This window comes from Danio rerio, chromosome 11, assembly GCF_049306965.1.
Source record: "Danio rerio strain Tuebingen ecotype United States chromosome 11, GRCz12tu, whole genome shotgun sequence".
In the NCBI taxonomy this organism is placed as follows: Eukaryota; Metazoa; Chordata; class Actinopteri; order Cypriniformes; family Danionidae; genus Danio; species Danio rerio.
Genome location: NC_133186.1, coordinates 20310680 through 20332617, shown reverse-complemented (window position 1 = coordinate 20332617; position 21938 = coordinate 20310680). Strand labels below are relative to the sequence as shown.

Here is a 21938-nt window from a genome sequence, read left to right as displayed (position 1 = left end):
ATGTTTTCCAATGATTTCTAAAAGATTGCGTGCAGACGAGAGAAACAGATGCTGATAATTCAGTTTTGAATTCCAGAAATAAATGACATTATAAAATAGTCAAATAAAATTTTAATTGCAATAATATAATTTAGTTTTTGTTCTGTATAAGGATCAAATAACAAGTATCAGAAAAAACAAAAGTGGTTGACAATCACACCGGCTGAAGTCAAAACCGTTTCTCTGTGTCTATTTTTATTAGTGCACACATGTCGACTCATTCACAAAGCCTGACTCACCGCCCCAGAAAAGTCAAAGTGATTTAGTTATATAATCTGTGTGGCATGTTAACATCCCCGTCATTATGCACATTAGTCACAAACAACTTAGTTTTTATCCTATCTATTGGTCTCCGTTACAATGAATTATTGTTATGCATTATTATTGGTGGAATTATTTATTATTGTTAGAAGAATAAACCCTGGTTTAGATTAACGCATACGATATCAGCATAATCTACACAAAAACACCCTTATAGCAACACAATATATTTAAGCATATGATGCATGGGTGAATCAGGAGTAGGATGTTTTGTCTGTAATGTGTTCAGCTGTTCATAGTGGTCATGCCGAGAAAGAGGCTTTCTGACCCTGACAGCAGAGCTAATAATATATAATGATAAGGGAGAAGGGGGACGCCCTGAACCAGTAACAAGGGTAGCCTATAAAAGAGCCCAGTCCAAAAGTAAAGTACGCAAGGAGTCAACTCAGCCAAAATGTCACAGGTATGAAGATGTGGTTATATGCGGTGTGATAGATAAGAGATGAAATTATGTGATTTATTTTCTGAAATGGTATTTTCAACAGCCGGAGGTTAAGAAAAAGAAGCGGCCGGTTGTAAAAGAGGAAGACCTGAAAGGAGCCCGCAGTAAATTGGGGCTAAAGGGAGAGGTCAAGAGCAAAACATATGAAGTGATGGCAGAGTGTGGTGAGTTGGTCTTCATTCATGTAATAATAGTAATGGTCAAAGTTGAGGCATCTCATTTTGCTGTACACATAATTTATTAAATGAAAGTGTAGAATTTAAGATTTGAAAATGTTGAAATAATGTTCCATTGCAATTCAGTCTGACAGATATATTCATGTAAAAAAAATCAAACACTTATTCTGACCTGATAATAAAATAAAGGGCTTAAACCTAAACAGTGCTCAGCATGTACGAGTACACCCCAAAAATACCTCTTTTAAATGAATATTTTCTATAAGATGCTATACAATATTATATTTGTGCATATACAATAGTTTAGTCAGTGCTGAAGCTAAATCTGGAACTAATCTAACAAAATAACTTATGATAATAGTAATTAATAATAGCATTTTTGTATAAAATATATATGTTGGTGGGAAATATTGAATAAAAAGAGGGTAAAATGATAAACAAAAAAGAATACATACAGTCACAATTGCAATATTTTGCTTGAATTTAAATACAATATTTTTCTGTTTTTAAAGATGATTAGTAGATAAAATAAATATCTGGTTAATAAATCTGTTTTGTTAAAATGCACCAAATTATATGAGCTATATGAAAAGAAATGGAAAATGAAGAAATGGGAAAAAAAACTCATTTTCAAAATGGGTCTAATAAGCATGGGATGATAACCGTGTCATGGTTTTAAAACTGGCAAAATTTTCAGTTATATCATTCCTATGATTAATGAAAAAAAATTTTTTGTTGTTGTTTTTTAGTACAACAGTATCTCCAGCAAAACAGATTTCCAAAGATGCAGTTTTAAATTGTAAAAAAAAATGTGTTTTTGAAACAAATGAAGACAGCAGAAGTCAATGACTGATTGATTATTTAGCCTGACATGTTTACTGTTCCAAAATATTTAAAAAGTTTCTCAAAATAAAATATATTAGCTGTGTTCAAAATCACCTATTACTCAGTAGGTACTGCATTTCAATTTACTACTCGACCAATAGAAAAGTCTGTTCTATACAGTATAAATGCGAGTAGTATGACTGATGCTCAGACGTACTGCATTCGCCATTTTATCATGATCATGTGACACCCGCTTCACACCCATTCATAAATTCTCTCATGGTGCATAACAGTACAGCATAGCATCCATCAGATTAACACTTCAGAATCTCGAAAAAAAAAGACATCCGGGTACTTCTTGTGTTCTGTTTTTCGAAATCTATGAATTCGGACATATTACTCATCTCGAATACTGTTTTTAGTGTACTATATAATATAGAAGTATGTGATTTCGGAGGCAGACATTATATTCAAAGCAGAAAAAAGTTCTTGTTTTTACCAAGTTATTTAAAATAAAACATTTTAAGCAGTAATCACAATATTGTGAAACTGTGATATTATTATCCAAGGTAATCATCCACTCTCAAAAATAAAAGGTACGAGAGCGGTCACTGGGTGACGCAGTCGCGCAGTAGGTAGTGCTGTCACCTCACAGCAAGAAGGTCACTGAGTTGCTGGTTCGAACCTCGGCTCAGTTGACATTTCTGTGTGGAGTTTGCATGTTCTCCCTGCGTTCGCATGGGTTTCCTCCAGGTGCTCCGGTTTCCCCCACAGTCCAAAGACATGTATTGTAAAATTGTCCGTTGTGTGTGTCTGTTTCCCGTACATGGGTTGCGGCTGGAAGAGCATCCGCTGCATAAAAACGTGCTGGATAAGTTGCCGGTGCATTCCGTGGCGACCCCGGATTAATAAAGGGACAAAGCTGACAAGAAAATAATTGAATGAGAGCTGTCACTAGGGTGGTACCTTTTCAAAAGGTACACATTTGTACATAAAGGGTCCATATTGGTACCTCAAAAGTATATATTAGTACTTGAAAATTAAGAGGAACACTTTTGTACTTTTAAGGTACTACTATGTACCCTTGAGATATTAATATGGACCTTTTAGGTACAAATGTATACCTTTTGAAAAGATACCTCCCCAGTGACAGCTCGCGTACCTGATCCAAACCCATTTTTTTTTTCATCTGTTCCATACAAAGGAAGATACTGAAGAATGTTGGGAAAAACTTATTATAGTCTTTTGTTCACCCCCCCCCCTCCCCAAACTTCTTCGCAATGTCTTGTTTTGTGTTCAATAGAGGAAGAGTATTCATAAAGTTCAGAACCATTTCAGTGGGAGTAAATGGTGAAAAAAAACAACAGTCTTCAAAAATGTTTCATCTAAAAATAAAAAAAAACAATAAAAACTTTATATAAAATATTGTAACAAAAGAATTTTAGTGAATGTCATAAAACAGTATTATATTCACAACCTCATAACATGTTTAGCAAAGTGTTCTGCTTTTGTCTGTTGTGTAGAGCGAATGGGGAAGGTGGCGCCATCTGTTTTCAGCGGAGTGCGTTCTGGAAATGAGACAGTGATTGAGAAACCCAAACCTCCATCTGGAAGTGTGTTTGGGAAATGATCAATGGATTAATGGACACTTTTCCTGTCTGGATTTGATATGTACGTCATACGAGCATATAGAATAACTTTAGTTCTTTTGCATCCACATCATGAATATTAATCAGAGAGAATGTGGACATTTATGTTGCATATCTGGAAGCATTAGTTTAGGTTTTTATACTGTGTGTTGTTGCTGTATTTATCATGTCATTGCTAAAAATATGTGCCAATTTTTATAGTGTCACGCTTTCTATATAAAAGAAATCCTGAGGAAATCACCAAGTGTGATTTACTTTCCCTTCCGTATACAACCTTACTAAAAATAACCATGCTTTTACTGCAAATACACAACATGACTATTGAAGTTACCACAAGCTCACTATGATTTTTGATAGACTAACAATAGTGTAAAACTGCGATAATGGTTATACAATAATTGCAGTTATTACTACAATTTACTATATACACACACAATGCACCTATAGTTCATTTTGAGATGGAAAAACAAGTCTGTTATTCCAAATCATGCAATCAAATATTATATCAGATGATGATGATGATGGTGACAAATTGCTGTTTGAGCAAATTTGAGAAAAGCTGAAGTTGCTGCACAAATAAAATTAATGTTTAATAAATCAAAAGCTCCGTGTGTCTGTCTTGGCTAATTAGTGAGTTTCTTGGTTGCAATAACATCTCCAAACATTTTTGTATAACACATTTTCTAAAATATGCAAATGAGGATTAAAACTCATTTGCATACATTTCCAGCATTAAAATCTAAACATTGGATGAAAAATGTTTTTTTTTTTTTTTTTAGTTTAGTCTAGACAAATTCTTTTACTGACGGGATTTTTGAATCTCTTTTTATCAGTCCACAACTAAAAAAATTCACAAAATGTTTGTAGAATAAAGTGTTGTATATAATAAAACAAATCATGTTGAAACATATCACAGAATATTGTAATTAAATCTGCAAATACCAACATATGAAATACAGCAAGAAACCCTGCTGTTGTTCTTCCATTAGATTAAAAATAACAGGTCAAAATTTAGCCGAAATCTCATAATAGGGCAGTTCATTCCACTGTTGCGACCTCTGATAAATCAGAGACTAAGCTGAATGAAAATGAATGAATGAATGAAAGTCAGAATTGACTGATACAATACAAACAAATAATAATAAAACTGTCTTTTCCTGTGGTGTCTCGCTTTTAAGTGAATGAACATTTTAATGTTCTTCTTTATATATAGACAGCTGGTCAGCATGCAAGAGACAATTATAAATTCTAATCTGAGAGAGACTTGAGAGGCTACTCAGGGTGACGTTTCATATTGTGTGTTAATTACCAATATTATATTACTGTCAGCTGCTGATGTGACAAAAGATCTTTAGAGAACAAAAGAGTAAATAAATAAACATGTAAATCAACATTACCTATGATTTTACAGGACCAACAGAGTGTAACCTGTGTAAATAAATAATATTGGTTTTTCGCGCTTAACTATAAGGTTTAAAAATAAGATACTACATCCAGTAATCACAAAACATTACAACACAACTTGACAGAACACGTGCAACGAGCTTTCATACAAGTCTGACATGCGATGTCTTCAACCCGGTACGGATTGAATGATTTCTGGCACGTTCTGCAGAACTGCTTTTGGGAGACACAACACTTTTTGAAACACATTTCTTAGTGAGAAACTATAGAAATGATCCCTGAAAGTATAGTCTTATACTGTTTAAAAAGAAACTGTCCATTGATCAAACAAAATAGAAAGATATGGTTCAAAGATAAAGGTGATCTACCAAAATACTATCTGTTAGCATAATAACTTTGAAAGCAAAGCAAAGCTTTGAAAACACAGTCGCTCGCCCGCCATCCAAAGCCACGCCTTCTAAAATCACAGATGTGCACTGTAAAGACAGCAGACAACCTACTACTAGATCATGTCATTTACCATTTAGAAAACTTTAGTTCTTTATAATACTTCAATTCCGAATAAAAAACTGTTTTATATCTAGCACATTTCAGTTGTGTAACAAGCAAAACTTGTCATAATGTGCAATATTTCATGCATGCAAGGGTCGCTGGTCTCACTCTCTCAATCACTTTGTCTTAAGGCAACTACTGTATGATTAGTGGTTGGCCGGCGGATTACACTTATTACTAAGTCATACTTGCATGCTATTTCAGAGCGAATATTCAGAGTAGCATAGTAAACAATATAGGGAGCTTGTCACTTGAGCATCACAGCTTGTCATTGTTCATAAATGAACCAATGTGATGTGAATATAAAACCAACTAAACCTCAGTAAAGCAGGCTAGATGGAATAGCGCTATTTGTTTATGTTTTGTTGTTAAACTGAATAAAAATCTACATTACTGATGCTGTAAAAGGACCTTATAAAACTGAAAATAGTCACATCAAGCTTATACCGGGAGATTTCCGTGGCTGAACAACACTTGTGTGCATATAACCCATTCGTAACACCATAATCTACATCAGCTTTGCGTGACTAAAATATTTTTAAAACATAAAACTACCTGTCTAAAAGAAATACTTCAGCCATGGTGTCATTCTTCCTATAGTGTGCAAAACTAACTCCAATATTGATTTAGGCAGTTTAAAAGTTTTGATTCAGTAGTTTTTTGTGTGTGTGTGTGTGTGTTTTTACTGTTGTCTCTCTCTTGTGTGCAAGTGAATGTACGTGTACGCGCAAACAACGGATCTACGTGAACGGCTGCAGTTGTGCAAATCTACATTTGTTGACAGACAGTTTGGGCTACTATATTTAGATCATTTACTGTAATCATTACTATTGAAATGTGAAGAGATTTTCAACTAGCACAACAAAAACGTTTCTGAAGACAATCACCTACTGCACCTTTAATTAAGATTTAAACCACAACATTGTACGGGAAATATTTAAATCCAGTTTTTCTAGACCAAAGATGCCCAAACTAGGGCCCACGGGCCAAAGGGCATGATTATCTTTGATTTGGCCCGCCATCTGGAATAAAAATGAAGGGGAGGGTCAGGAGGAAGGTTGCCTTTAATAGAGATAGTCTTTTCAAATTTAAAGCAATCTTTTGCTTGTTTGTTTAATTGTTGAGCTACAAAAAATCAAGGTTGAATTAAATATTTCAATTAAATGTTGGGAATGGATCAGATTAACTTAAGTGCATTGAATCTCATTGTATTATAAATGGAATGGTTTGTTTCCATTGTAACAAGTTAATGATAAAGTTTACAAAATTATAACGCAATAGTTAACCTAACATGATTAAAGTCATGCTTTCTGTATATTTTTAATTATTTTTTTAGCTCTTTAACTGCCCCACCAAGAAATGTTTTTGGGAATTTATTTTCTTAACTCCCAATGTCGCTAGTTAACACTCTTCACATCTCATAATTTCTAAAATATCATCCTCCACCAAATGGTTGATTAGTCGGTTTATGGTAAAAGTACCAGAATTCATACATATACTATGAAAAATCTGAAAATACGAGGTGTAAGACTAATTTATTTAAAACATAATATAAAAAAAGATTTTAAACACTAAATCATCTTATTTTTGATGCGTGTAAACCATTATTTTAAACAGTCTCTTTAAATGACTTCAATAGTCATTTTTTAAAATAGTCAAAATATAGTCAACTATTTGGTAGAGCAGGCAGTTAAAGTGAAAAAAAAATTGGAAATTACACAGGACAACTTTGTAATACAGTTTGCTATATTTACCTTACACCAACAGCCCTCAGTTATGTTTGCTTGTTGGCCCTTCATAAGAAAGGCTTTGGGCACCCCTGTTCTAGATGAATAAACGACTTAAACAACAAAAGCTCACTAATTACGTAACATCCCGTCCAACAGGTGGCGCCTCAAGCTAATAGTGTGATCGATGCAAATCTTAACGGTGTACACGAAATAAACAAACGTGCAACTCGGCTATCATCCGAGGAACTAAAAATCAATATAACGCGTGTATAACTGTGACAACCGCAAGTAAAACTGGTGTGGTTAGAAATTAGACACGTACTTTTTTTGAAGTGATGTGAAAGTCTTCGCGAATCGGCACAGCATCCTTGCTTAGACGCAAACTGCTTGCTTGGGCTATGCCGAACTCCACCATTTTCCAGTTCTCGTAGCTCTGCGGAGAGAAGTGCTTGCTGCACAAATACATTTTAGACGAGTCTGTGTTTGATGGCCAACCGATTGCCTGCAGCCAGAGTTTAGCTCTATCAGCATCGCGGGGGAAGCTATGAAATATGCCAGAGTCTTTACACCAGGGATACACACACCTGCGGCCCATGAACGCGTCTCTCATCAACAGTCTGACCCGTTGTCTGTTGTGAAAAAGCGCCATGTGCTGTCATGAATAATTCATAAACAGCAGCGTCTTCTCATAGGAGGAGAACGGGAAGTCTCATGAATAATTATGAGACACTGACGCGTCGTGGAAGTACTTTAAAGATTTTGCCACGTCACAACCTGTTCAAACCCGGAAGTCTACTAATAGCGAGAGATAGCATAAAATCAGCCGGTTTTCTCGTACTATTAATATTAATTGCTACGAACGTGGTCAGTTCGACAAACTAGGATTTTAAAAATGAAGCATTTCATGACTTAAGCTATAATGTGGATTGATTTTAATAACAGCAGATGATGTTCTTCTTTGATTTGATGAAAGAAAGTGGAAATATGAGCATCCTTTCCATTCAATTTCCTTCGGCTTAATCCATCTATTCATCAGGGGTCACCACCGTGGAATGACCTGTCAACTTATCCAACATATGTTTTACACAGCAGATGCCCTTCCAGCTGCAACCCAGTACTGGGAAACATCCATACACTCATTCACACACTGTGAATTTATTTAATTCACCTACAGCGCATGTCTTTGAAGTGTGGGAGAAACTGGAGAACCCACAGAAAACCCACAACAACACGGGGAGAACATGCAAACACAGAAACACCAACTGACCCAGCCGGAACCAGGAGCCTTCTTGCTGTGAGGCGACAGTGCTAACCACTGAGCCACCGGGTCGCCCCATCATTTTCAATTTCTCATCAAAATGTGATTTACATAATCAGTTTACAGACTTTCAAACCAGCAAAATGTGAAGTAGGGAGATATTTTTTTTTTGCCATTACGAATTGTTGAATCATTATGTCAAGCAATTAAAGGTCTTGTTAAATGAAAATAAAGATATTTCGATGCTAGTGCTATCCAAAACAGAAGCTTATAGATATATAACACTGAAATAAACAAGTAAAGCTTGTAGTTTGTCACTTCTGCCTAAATAGATCAATGTTATTGTTCACGTCACCTCACACTACAGTTTCACATCACATCATCATAACCAATCAAATGCTCTAGTATGACATGCCCTGCTCCCTTTAAGGCGTTTGATGCACTTGAGCTCAATTACTCTCACTGGCGGAGCGGCGATAAATCAAAATCCTATTAGCTTTTTTTAAAAAGGAGAGGGGCTACTTTGTCCCACCCATCTTTCGGATGAGACGTTAAACTGAGGTCCTGATTCTCTGTGGTCATTTAAAATCCTATGGCACTTCTTGTAAAGAGTAGGGGTGTAACCCCGGTGTCCTGGCCCTTACGCATGATGGCCTCCTAATCATCCCCATCCACCAAATTGGCTCTATCACTGTCTCTCCACTCCACCTATATCTTGTGTGTGGTGAGCGCACTGGCGCTGTTGTCCTGTGGTTGCAGTCGCATCATCCAAGTGGATGCTGCACACTGGTGGTGGAGTGGGGAGACATCCCTCATGATTGTGAAGCACTTTGGGTGTATGGCCATACACAATAAATGCGCAATATAAATGCACACACAACATAACCCTTTCTTCATGTTTCGGTTAAGATTATTTCAAACATTGAATTAAATAAAAGCACATTCCAATGGATCTTTAATATAAGAAAAAGCCCAGCCCTGGTCAATCATCGCTGAAATCATTCATTTCATTCAATAAAGGGCTTAGTCCGTTTATTAATCTGTGGTCGCCACAGTGGAATGAACCGCCAATTTATCTAGCACAGGTTTTACACAGCGGATGCCCTTCCAGCTGCAACCCATTACTAGGAAACACCCATACTCTCATTCACACATACACTACGAACAATTTAGCTTACTCAATTCACCTTCAGCGCATATCTTTGAACTGTGGGGGAAACCGGAGCAACTGGAGGAAAACCCACGCAAACATCGGGAGAACATGCAAACTCCACACAGAAATGCCAACTGACCCAGCCGAGGCTCGAAACAGCAACCTTCTTGCTATGAGGTGACAGCGCTATCCACTGCGCCACCCTTCCTGAAAGCAAAAGAGGTTAATTATGAGATGCATGAATCTGCAATCTCAGTGCAGCATGACTACACATGAGCACAAATATTCAATCACACAGCGGTGCATTTTTAAAACAGCATTTATTAATTTCATTTTAAAAAATAAAAAATAAAACTAAAAAGGACTATTTCATTGTCGCTATAAGAAACAGTACGGAAGCACTGAGAGTCATTGAGCATTTCTAGCTCTTCAAGTATGTTCATTCTGTTCGTATGCCCAGGGACTGTGCCTCTCTGAGGGCACGGGGCCGGAGATGAAGTGGGGCCGACTCAGCTTAAGAGTGTTTCAGGTCCTCGGCCTATTCAACCCAACTCCAGACGCCTCTTCTCCAACAGAATCCATCCAATCCTTCATTCAGCAACAACTGCATTGAAGTCCAAACAGCAGCAAACGGTTTTGAGTAGGAAGAGTGAAGCCATGAGCACAGGAAATTAATTGAAGTTAAGCACTTAAGAGGAAGAGCGAGACGACGGAGAGAAATTAAAGAAACGGCTTAAAGTTAGGAGGGAAAAGAGCAGTTAATATGGTATTAAAAACGTGGAGAGAGATCTCCATCCAGTGCATGTTAAAACCACTCCAGTCAATTCAAAACAAGACTCAGGAAATTGCATAAATGTATATCCTAACAATAGTTACGAAAACAATGAACGACATGACTTGCATCATTTCCAACAACAAATAAACGGAAACTCAGCAATGCAATTCATGTTGACGGGAGAAAAAAGGATCTTCAAAATGTAAACAAACTCACTCCTTCAGTGAAAAAAAAAAGAGAAAGAGGTTGTAAGATTTTGTCTGTGTCTGCCACTCTTGTGCCGCATCCCTCTGTACTAAGTGCAACTGAGGCAGTGTTAGTCTTCATCTTTGATTCAAAGTCTCCGCCCTCTAGTCCCTTCATAAAACCATAGCAACAGCAGCGCCCCTGCAGGTCATCTAGGGTGCAGCAAAAATCGGTCAACATACTGCGACATGGCTTCCCAATTCCGCCACAGAAAAGCCAACACTAGAACAAGGAGCAATGTGGAAAGCGTGCGGCTGCGTGTTTTCATCAGTGGAACTACACAGTTTGCGACCGTCGAGACGAACACTAGGAGGACCGCCATGACGGCCAGCAGCACGTTGATGAGTTTGCCGAGTAAAGTGCGTGCAGTGGCGTTTTCCAAACCCTCCAACTGAACCACCTGTTGCTGCTGCTGTTGAAGCTCCATCTTAGAGATGCGCGTTTGACAGGCCTCCAGTGCCTCCTGCAGAAAGCAGAGTGAGAAAAGGGTGGTGAGCAAAACCTGAACGTGCTACACCTGTCCTGAAATGTGAAACCAAAACATTTTGTGCGCCTCCTGGTGGCTGGACGTGGTACAGGTCACAAACCCAGCCCTTTACATGTCAACAAAAGAGATGCAAGCCAAATCAAAACTCTTTTCAAAAGATGGTTAAAAACTACTTCTATTTATCCCTTGTGTACTGTTCAAATTGACTACCCTTTTTATTTGTTTGTGACTGCTTTTGCGCCATTGACTTTAATTCCTAACTATAACGCGGTTTACTTTTCATGGCCTCACAGTTTTGCAAATGTTTTTAGTGCAATTTGACATGCTTTTTCCTACAGCGCATTGTCTTTTGTGTCCTGATTAACAAATTGTGTTCTGCATCCTGATTGGCTGTAGACCACAGTCAATCAATCTCCTCCGTGCAGTACAGAATGTGTTCAGCTTGCCAAATGTACATAAATCTTTGATCTCTAGCAGTGTGACTCTGCAAGCCTATACTGGATGTTTGCAAGTTTTCTCCTCACCATGTCGACAAAATGTTCTGCACCGTCAAAGGCACCTGAGGTAGCACCCAAAAGACAGTGGAAGATGCTAACCATCGCACAAAAAGTTGAACTTCTGGACTTGCTAAAGGAAGGTAGAAGTTATGCGGATGTAGGGCGGCATTATGGAAAAAATAAATGAAGATCAAATGGTTTTATTTTTTGGTTTCATTCCATAATACTAGATTTATTTTTTCTACAAAAGGTTTGAACTTTAAGAGTTTTAAACAAGAGAGAAATGTGTGAGAATGTTAATGCCTGTCTGAGAAAAGTGTATAGTGAGGTGCGAGACTACTTAGCATATTTCAATATTGGGGGCTATTTTTAGAACATAGCATTCTTGATTGTTGGTGAGGGGAAGAGGTAAAATGTGTCATTGTTATACCCTTTGATTTTAGAGGTAAAATTGTGTAATCTGTTGAAATTCAAAAAATTATAATGCAAGTCACAACGAAAGGGTAGTAAATTTGCCCAGAGTGTATTGTTGAATTAAAAAAAAAAATTTCAAAGCTTTTTCCTCAAAATATGTGTCAAAATAACATTTGTCATCAAAAATCATTCTATTTACTGAAACACAGATAAAGTTGTGGCCAAATTCAGACTCAAAATCACCCCAGAGTGAATGTAAACATCCCCAACAGCACACAAGGGTTAAGGTGGTTCTTATTATGTTGATGTAGGTCTACGAAAAACAAATTCTTAAGATAACAAATATGGAAAATACTGACATTTCGAGCTTGGTGTGCAAAGACCTTTAATTATGTACATCATGTATTAGGTCTGTGGGAGTTTTGGCCAACTTTTGATATGCAGATCCACCTCAAATCAAGTAATCGCCATCAAATGACCTCAAACGTTTTGGCTTTATCTTTAACATGGAAAAATCTCATTTAGATCTCATTTACGGTTTATGCTAAAGCCATTTTTACAAGATATGACAAGCAACATGCCACAAGTCATTTAAAAAAATGAGTGGTAAAGGAGGCTGCAAGGAGTTCAGATCATACTATTCGAAAAAGATACTAAAATACCAATGAATATCACTGAGCACAAGTGACCACCAAAATGTTTTAAAAAACTAAAAATAGACAGGTATGAATCATGCCTAAAAGAAACATTTTAGAATTGTTATGTAATGATTTACTTTGAACAGCCTGAGGAGATGTTTTTCTTTCAGATGTAGTGGTGACCGTTTGTTTTGTGTAGATGAATTTTTACATTCATTATTCATTCATTTTTCCATGGCATTTTTCCATCCTCTTAAATGGTAATGGCTGCTTCACGAATGATTGCAACTATAGGGCAAAATGCAGAAATCATACACGAATGGCTAATACACAACTTCCATTAAAGTTAATGCAAGACTTGAATGCTAGTAAAGGGTAACAGGGCAGAACATGTACATTTTAGCTGTAATGTAACATTAAATATAAGTGAGTCATATATGGATTTCAAAACTTAATTAGAAGACTAAAAGTTGCCCATCAGATCAATACAAAACAGCTTAATAATAACAGCTAATGTTGTTTACCATCTGAAATCTCAGCATTAGCATTCTCCAGTTTCACTTAAAAGCTACTTGGTACTGGTAAATCACATAGGACTAATGAAAAAACAAAGGATGAAGTTATGTTAGGACAAGGACAATAACTATAATAACCAAGTATGTATTATTTGTATTGATATTCACACAACAATTCCACATAAATGATGATAGATTAATATTATCATTAAAAACAAAATGAAAATAGATAACATGTTAAATAATATAACTAATAAATTGGGAAAAATCATTAAACAGGAATGTTCAGAATGCAAATGTATTCCCTAAAATATTCCTAAGTAAATTGGGAAATATTACCCAAAAACTTTATTTATTTTCCCATAAATATATTTATAGTCCATTTTGAATGTGTGTGTTGAACAGTGTTGTTATTATTTGTTATTCCTAAACAATTAAGGGCTAAATACTAAATATGATATATGTTTGTATGACCTGCATGTACCTGTATGTCTCTAGCTCGTTCATAAGACTGGTAAGCGATCTTCTCCTCCATGCTGGCAAGCTCTTGCTTCAAGTTGAGAATCTCATTTTGATGCAGTTCTGTTAAATCATTCAACTGCTCCTCCAGACGCTCACACCTACAATGTGAACATACAAAAACTAGATAAGATAAAACAACAACAAAAAAAGAGAACCTTGAAAGGCTCAAACACCATCCTTTCTGTCTGCTTCTAAGCATGCACACTGAAATAAACCTGCGATATTTTGCATGCATATCCAACTATCTGTCCATCTATAACTAATATATAACTAAAACATTTTTTTCAGATATTTTTATTTATTCAGATAATTATTTTTAAAAGAGTGAAATAAATATATTAAACAAAATTACAAGTATAGAGTAGAACTTTGATAAAAATGTTTTTACGATAAATAAATACATTTTAATTAACAAGCACAGATAAATATAATAGAGCAAAGATAAAAATGTGTTTTAGAAGAAATAAATGATTAATTGTAAATTCCAAGAGTTAGAACCAACATAAAAATGTGTCATAAGTAAATAAATAAATGAAAAAACATTTTATTCTAAGTAGCCATTCACACAGAAGTGATGCAGTGCCTCCGTCACCATGTTGCTGTAAAATAAGAGTTTCAACTTGCTACTGTAAACAAAGCTTGTAATGCTAGCTCCGACTCTGAACTCTTGTAATTGGTAGACTGGTTAGGAACTGACATTGATGAGTGGTGCTGCATGTAAAAGCTGAAATTTGTTCACTTTAATTCTTCACACAGCTTTACAACTCGACACAGCCTCTTAAAACTTTGGCGCTAATGTGTGTGGCACGGCAAAAGACGATCATGCATGCCCATTAAGCGAAGCATGTGTTTACATAAAGAAATCTATATAGAAGTAGGACACTGAAATGAAAAAAAGCATTCTGTGTGAATGTCCTGTAACTGTATTCAGATAGAAAGATTAAATAATCAAAAGTCAAACACTGTGTAGTCTCTGTGCTCATAATATACAATTCATCTTTGTTCTACAAGCGTTATCATTTCTTGTGCCTGAACGGTTTGAACTTAGTTGAAATGTTTACACAGTCACAGGCCTTTAAAACCACAAGAGTTTAAACTGCGATGCCTGGTTGTACATCCTGCCATGTGACTCTCGTGCATAATACAATGTTGTATGCCAATATTCAACAATTCAATATATTGCTATAATAAACGTACAAAATTGATATCGTAAGCAGGTCAAAACACAGTGAATAATTATTTATTTTCAATCATTCATTTCGCATGTTAATTAGGCATACTACATGCTGAAATATTGACTGAAAATTCTGTGACTATTTATAAGGCCATTGTACGTTAAATGGATAGTTCACTCCAACATTTTAATTTACTCGCCCTCAAGTGGTTTTAAACCTTGATGAGCATCTTACCACAACAATAAGAGATATTTTAATGAAAGTTGAAAACTGGTAATCATGACTTCCGTAATAGGAAAACAAAAACTATGCAAAGTAAATGGTTACAGGTGTTACACTTTCTCACATAAATATCTTTCTATTTGTTCAAAAGAAGAAAGAAACTCAACAAGTAAACAAGCAAAGAGTGAGTAAATGAGTACAATGACAAGATGTTCATTATTGGGTAAACTAACCTTTTACACTGTGCAATAAGGCTCCAATATTCAACAATAATTAATTCACGATAAAAACTAATGCTTAATAATGCATTAAAATCATAGCCATAGCCAGATTATAGAGCATAATCATTTAATTAAACTGAGTTAATAACGAATGCATTTCATTAGTTCTTTTTATTAACTAACATTAACATAATAACTGCAATAAATTTGTCGATCAGTTAATTTTAATTCATTAAAGGTCCTGTGAAGTGCTTTGAAATCTGAATTTTTATTCGATGTTTAATGTAATTTCAACACGAAAAGACAGTGGGACAGTGTGGCTCCTCCTCCTTTGGGTGATGTGAATAAGACCATTGATCCATTTAGGCGGAAGAGACAAATAACAAGCTTTACATGTTTATATCGGTTTTATATCTTCTAAATGTGAAGTGTTTGACACTGTTTGAAGCACACTAGCTAATAGATATCGTAAGAAATAAAATACTGATACTAACATCTAAAAAAATTCATTTTACTTCATGTAACCTTTAACTAATATTTCACTAATGAGACTTTAAAGTGTTATCTACTGTACTGTATAGACTTTTTGTAATTTAACAACTTTAAAACAACTGTTAAATTAAACATTTTTGTAGTATAGGTCGATATCGTCATAAAATCTTTAGCAACTAATCGCAACAAGAACATTATGATACCGTCATAAGCCTACAATGTTGATGCTGACTGATATATTGTGCAGCCCTACTACATTCCAACACAGACCAACTGCCAGTGCCAGCAGAATTGGTTTCTATAGTAACCTGTACCTGAATCTCTCCTCCTGCAAGGCCTGCATAATATCCGTGTAGTCTCTCTGATAGTGACTCTTCAGGTTATCAAAAGATTCTTCTAGTCGACTCTGGTTATCCTTCAGTTCCTGGATCTCGTGCAACAGTGTGTCGAAGCCAGAGCCCTGGCCATGCTCCAGTGTGTTACCCTTTGAGCTGGGAGGCCCTCCGGGAGCCCCCGTTGTGCTGTTTGCTCCTGCTGACCCTGATGTAGCGCTGGAGCAGTCGTCCTCACTGCCATATTTCGGGCTCGATTGCAGCTGCCCGGGCCCTGGGGTCCTAGTGCCTGCCACTCCTGTACTTGATACTGGATCATCCCCTTGCTGTTCATCCAGAGAGTCTTTTAGGGCAGGGATGTTTTCTGTACTTCCTAACTTGTTGCGAATTAGAGAGGCAAACTCACGAGGCTTGGACACGACTGCTCCTGCAGCTGAGTGAGTGGCCTGAGAGATACTGGACAGGCCACCGGTTACCTGAGAGAGGAAATAACAGTGCAGTAAATTACTTTCATTAATTGAAATCGTATTTATAATGCTAGGTTCACACCTGAATGCAAAGATAACATGCAGATTATCACTTGACCTAGATTACTCGCAGGATGTTTTTTAGTTACGCAAATTGAATTTCTAGAACTTGCAAGGGAGGCACAATTAAGACAAATTCTGCACATTAGCATTAAACGTGTTGCATTAAACGTGTTGCATCACACATCAATTACACCAACTTTTAGAAATTTGCCTCTATTCATGTGTTTGCATTGACTTTGTATTTAATCTATCCATGCAAATACCTAGTTTACTTTTGGTGAGAGCCCAGCATAAGTCTTCTGTCTGGATTAGCGTTTGTCTTCATATACACTTGTGTGACTTGAAAAATCACTGTTACTTGATGCAGAAAAGACTGAAATCCTTCCAGAAAGCAAATCTGCTTTTATGCTTGAAATCTGGTCAAATGTACTTGGAAGAAAAATCAGTGGAGACAATGATACCAAAGCTCTGTTTCAAAAGCTAGTGAGCCGCCTACCAGACAACATTTTAAGGCACCATAGGCACGCTTCCAAAACACAGGCAGCAACATTACAAAAGACTGCACTGAATCCCTCTTGAAGAAGACAATTCCAGTATGCATGGCAACAAGCTCAGAAAAACATACATCATACATCAACATACATACAAAAATATTGTCATTTCATACAAGCATATTTATTAATAAAAATCCCATTTATATGGACTATAATATATTGGGTTACCAGGAGAGTTTAATTCTCTCTTGGGGATAAATAAAATTCATGTAATCTGATCTAATCAATTCATCAATTTTCTATTGTAGGTTCACAGAGATGCTTCACACGTGACATTCGGATGTGCAAAAAAATCCAATCTTGAAGCAGGTAAGCTAAAGCAGCAGATGCCGAGAAACTTCAGTCAGCTAACTACAGCAATACATTTTAGTTTTAATATAGCGCTTTAGAATGAATACGATCCACGTCCACAATGCCGTTTCACCCAGCATATCTGAACAGATCTCCGTCCACACTACACCACTGAAAACGCACATCACGTGACCACACACACTTGCATGTGCTGCAGCATATGCACGCGTCTGAGCTCCAGGCAGTCAGCGAGTGCTTTAAGCACAAAACACTAGGTGAAGGCTGTGGGCTTTAGACTGTTCATCAAGGATCTACGGCTGGATCTAATCTCACTATATTTGTTAAACGTGATATTTAATTTAAACTGTTGTTTATATCTAACAACATATTCAATTAAATTTTTCAATTCAGCTTTATTTGTATAGCGCTTTTACAATGTAGATTGTGTCAAAGCAGCTTTACATAAATGGTCATAGTAACTGGATCAGGGTAGTTCAGTTTTTAGTGTTTAAGTTCAGTTCAGTTTAGCTCAGTTCAGTGTGGTTTGAAGTCATTATTGAGAGTCCAAACACTGAAGAGCAAATTCATAGATGAGTAGCTTTCCAGATCCTGAACCATGCAAGCCAGTGGCGACAGCGGAGAGGGAAAAAAAAAAACTTCACCAATAGGAGAGTAAAGAAAAAAAACCTTGAGAGAACCAGACTCATTTCATATACCCCTACTTTAGTCTTTTAAATCTATTACTCGTTCTCAGTTAACAGGTTTTGGCTGAGCGCAAAGATAAGTCAATATATATAACCACGTACATTGATTCTGCACATTTGACTAATTGCTTGTCTTTATTTCCTATATTGTATAAACCTGTTGTATGTTATATTTTTATAATGGCCATTATTGATTATTAAAACAGATATTCAGCAAAAAATATTTTTCACTGAAAACAAAAGGAGGCAGTTATGTTATAGGCTCTGTTTTGTTATAAATATGCATAGTGAAGATGACGGTCAAATAAAATATGTGGTTGCACCTAATAATAAGGAAAAAGCACCAAAAAGACAGACAAATGTCTGCAGCTACACCTCCAATTTCAGATGCCTGTTTCCCCCCATCCACACTGAAATGAAAATGGCCTCTTCAGCGTTTCCAAAATGCTCCGGCGCTCAGCAAAGCCAATCAGCAATGTTTAAAAATCCACTAAACATTGCTCAAAATGCAGTGCGTGTAACCTTTTCCATTACTGATTGGAACTGAAGTCTGTACTGACTTTTTGAGTCAGAAGATGAGGTACAATAAAAGTTTCAGGCAAGTAGTATCTGAAACATCAGCACAATCCAAAAACCAGCTGTGTCAAAAGAGAAGTCCATGCAGCATGTGCTTATTTTATTGCTTAGTCTTCATTTATTCATGTAGCGCACTTCTTTATCCTGCCTGAAGTTTATTCAAGGTAAAGAAATGGTCAGTCTGTGAGTTTGTTTATTTCATGGCTTGTTTAAGTTTATTTCATATTTCTTGTTTGTATGAAGGCTAAATGCAAAGGTGAACATTAATTTATTGTACTGTTTAATTTCTAAATTATTATATAGTTTTATAGGACGAGGTTTCATAGACTAAGCCAATAGTTTTTGAGAATTTGTATAGACTAAATGGAAGGTCTTGGCAGTTTTTTTAGTCTTTTAAAATATTATATTGGTATCAGCCAAAATTAAGAAATATATTGTAATATAGATTTTGGCCACATCATCCAGGCCTAATAGAAATATTTCCCTAAGAAAGGAGACACAAATACAAGGGTGGATTGGCCATCTAATCTGCGATTACGTGGACATGATTAAAATCTGGCAAGAATGTCAAACAAACAGTAAGTGCAACACAAGCTAATTGTCAGAGATGGACCATAAAAAAAGGAAAGGAGGTGCAGAAAAGCTTAGAGAAAGCAGAAAAAAAGGGGGCAATGCGGTGGCGCAGTGTGTAGCGCTGTCGCCACACAGCAAGAAGGTCGCTGGTTTGAGCCTCAGCTTGGTCAGTTGGTGTTTCTGTGTGAAGTTTGCATGTTCTCCACATGTTGACGTGGGTTTTCTCTGAATGCTTCGGTTTCCCTCACAGTCCAAAGGCATGCGCTATGGGGTTATTGGGTAAGCTAAAATTGTGTAAATGTGTGTGTATGGGTGTTTCCCAAAACATATGCTGGATAAGTCGGTGGTTATTTCGCTGTGGTGACCCAAAAATATCTATTAAAAATGGTATTGCTTATATTGTTACAGCATTTGTACACCAATATAAGTAGTGAATGTGCATGTCCGTGGGTGGGGCTGTGCCAGTGTGGTAATATGGGCTGGTGTGGCCACAGTGCCAGGGCTTAATTTTTGTCCCAGTCCGCCCCTGCACAAATACTACACACAAACATAGGCTTGCCATTACTAGTGCATGTTGCGAGCTCCGTGGATGCATGGTTTTAATTTATCGATATAGAAGTTGAGTTTCATGCACTTCGTAAGATGTTAATCTTGCGTATGAATGCACTGAAAACCTTCCGTTTCAGATGTCATATGCTCCAACACTATTGATACAGTGCTTGTCTAGTAACATAAAAAGTACAGAGCTCTTTACTCAAGAAAAGAAAAGTGCAATGCATCTCGCATATGAGCCTTCCAGTGCGCGAAGGTAGATAAAACTGTATTTTTTATTCACAGTGGTGATATTCATGGATGTGACCACAAGAAAACAACATTAACATTTCCAGACATGCTGTAAAAAGCAATTTTACAGCCACTAGATTTTCTGACAGATTAGCCTATTCTGTTAAGTCATCAGGTAATGTTATAAGAACTTAAAATATATTGTGTAATGTTTTTTTCAGTGGATATTAAGAGACTATAACTATCAAAAAAATAAAAATAAAATCTAAACGTCTTTTTGAAGATCTTGACCATACCACACATCATTATGAATGTAATAAATAAGATGCTTGTTTGTAGCAAAAAAAAAAATCCTTATTAATGGCCTTTTTACATTTGTGGGTCATCTTGCAAAGGTTTGCAGCCATGTCCCTGTGCCTCTAGTTTAAAGAGAATTGGAACATTTCTACCCCGTTACGTGAATGCACAAAATGAGGAATAGGGTTAAAGGAAAGGGCTAAGACGAATTGGGATTAGATTGGAAAACAGCAGGTTTTGTGAAATTGGACAATAGAAGATTGTAAAATTGTGGCCTGAACTGATGAGTCTCAAATTATGCATCATATTTAAATGGTATGCTCAGAATTTGCTGTTAACAACATGTAAGCATCTAGCCTTGTATAAATGGTTAAGGCTGCTACTTGTATAATGTTGATGAAGATATTTTCATGAGACACTTGGGAGCCCTTAGTACCAACAGAGCATTGTTTAAACTCCACAGCCAGAGTATTGTTACTGACCACGACCATCCCTTCTATGAACATCCTTTAATGCTCCTTCCACCAGGATAACACAGCTTTTCACAAGACAAAGTCACACCAGGTCCTAAATCTACACCTTTGGGGTGTGCCTGGAATGGGAAAAAAAAAAAAAATTGCACATTTTGTCATTTGCAGCCGACAAACCTGCAGCAACTGTATGATTCTTTGCCATCATCTCAATATGGACCAAAATGTTTGCTAAATCTATGTCACAAAGAATAAGGGCAGTTTTAAAAGTGGGGTGTGGTTCAACTTCACACTAACCAGGTACCTAATAAAGTGGACAGCGAGTGTACATGTTTCACATTCCTTTGGCACTGACACTGACTCAGCAGGAGCTGTGGGTGTCTGGAACTGACTCATCTTCTCAGACTAGTTAACTAAGACCATTACAATGGCTTGTTGATCGCCTCAGATGTATCATTGGAGCATCCGCCCTATACCACCGCCACCATGAATAACAGCAGAATTTATTCATTGTCTCTAGAGTTATAAGGTTATCAAAAGCCAGTGGGATATGTATATTAGAATTTGCATATTTGTACATTTTCAGTATGCAAAATCTTGAACACAACTCAAGCAGTTACATGCAAAGAAAAGCATGATAATTTAAAATCATACCCGTTATAATATCAGCTCAAAATATTAAACATGTCTGAAAGAAATAATCACTGACAGAAGTAGTAGTTTACAACCCACCATTTGAAATCTGCAGGCTCTGACTTTTGAAAACTTTTTTGAGTTGACCACACAAGACAGCCAATTGCAGCAAAAATATGGGCACAAGCAAAGTCTCTTTCAAAGAAAGTCTGTTCAGTCAGCAGCCATATTTGCAACACCAAGACCAAGCAATTCACCCAAGACCAAATGAATCTAAATGAATATGGGAAATCCTGAAATCTCGCTATTAAATGACAAATTTCAAATCTGCTACAAAATCTGAAGAGACCTGCCTCATTATTGTTGTTGCTTGAGCCCTAATTATATATAAATCGTGTTAAAAATGCTACTGTGCATGAGCAAAGATTAGCATGACACCAAT

General features: G+C 36.5%; 3 protein-coding genes and 1 pseudogene across 30 annotated transcripts in view; 1 reads left to right on the top strand and 3 right to left on the bottom strand.

The window, feature by feature from the left end:
- The window catches only part of LOC563780 (uncharacterized), a 30268-nt gene extending 22471 nt beyond the window's left edge, over positions 1–7797 (bottom strand). The window contains exon 1 of the mRNA XM_073916624.1: positions 7461–7797. Coding sequence (XP_073772725.1) covers positions 7461–7787 — 327 coding nt within the window. The 5' untranslated portion in view covers positions 7788–7797. The remainder of the gene's footprint in view (positions 1–7460) is intronic.
- mustn1b (musculoskeletal, embryonic nuclear protein 1b) lies at positions 731–4051 on the top strand. Its single transcript, NM_001197053.2, has 3 exons — positions 731–763; positions 846–966; positions 3327–4051. Exons 1-3 carry the CDS (start codon positions 755–757, stop codon positions 3431–3433), a joined length of 237 nt encoding a protein of 78 aa, NP_001183982.1. The 5' UTR covers positions 731–754; the 3' UTR covers positions 3434–4051.
- LOC141376708 (small nucleolar RNA U3) lies at positions 5064–5150 on the bottom strand (annotated as a pseudogene).
- A 2053-nt stretch (positions 7798–9850) lies between the features above and the next one.
- Positions 9851–21938, bottom strand: part of tmcc1b (transmembrane and coiled-coil domain family 1b) — a 44338-nt gene continuing 32250 nt past the window's right edge. For 18 of the 28 annotated variants that reach the window (XM_005172859.6, XM_073916021.1, XM_068224193.2 and 15 more), the window contains 3 exon segments: positions 16068–16561; positions 13606–13741; positions 9851–11033 (listed from right to left, as the gene is read on the bottom strand). In XM_005172859.6, the coding sequence (XP_005172916.1) occupies positions 10719–11033; positions 13606–13741; positions 16068–16561 (945 nt within the window). In that variant the 3' untranslated portion in view covers positions 9851–10718. 28 annotated transcript variants of the gene reach the window in all.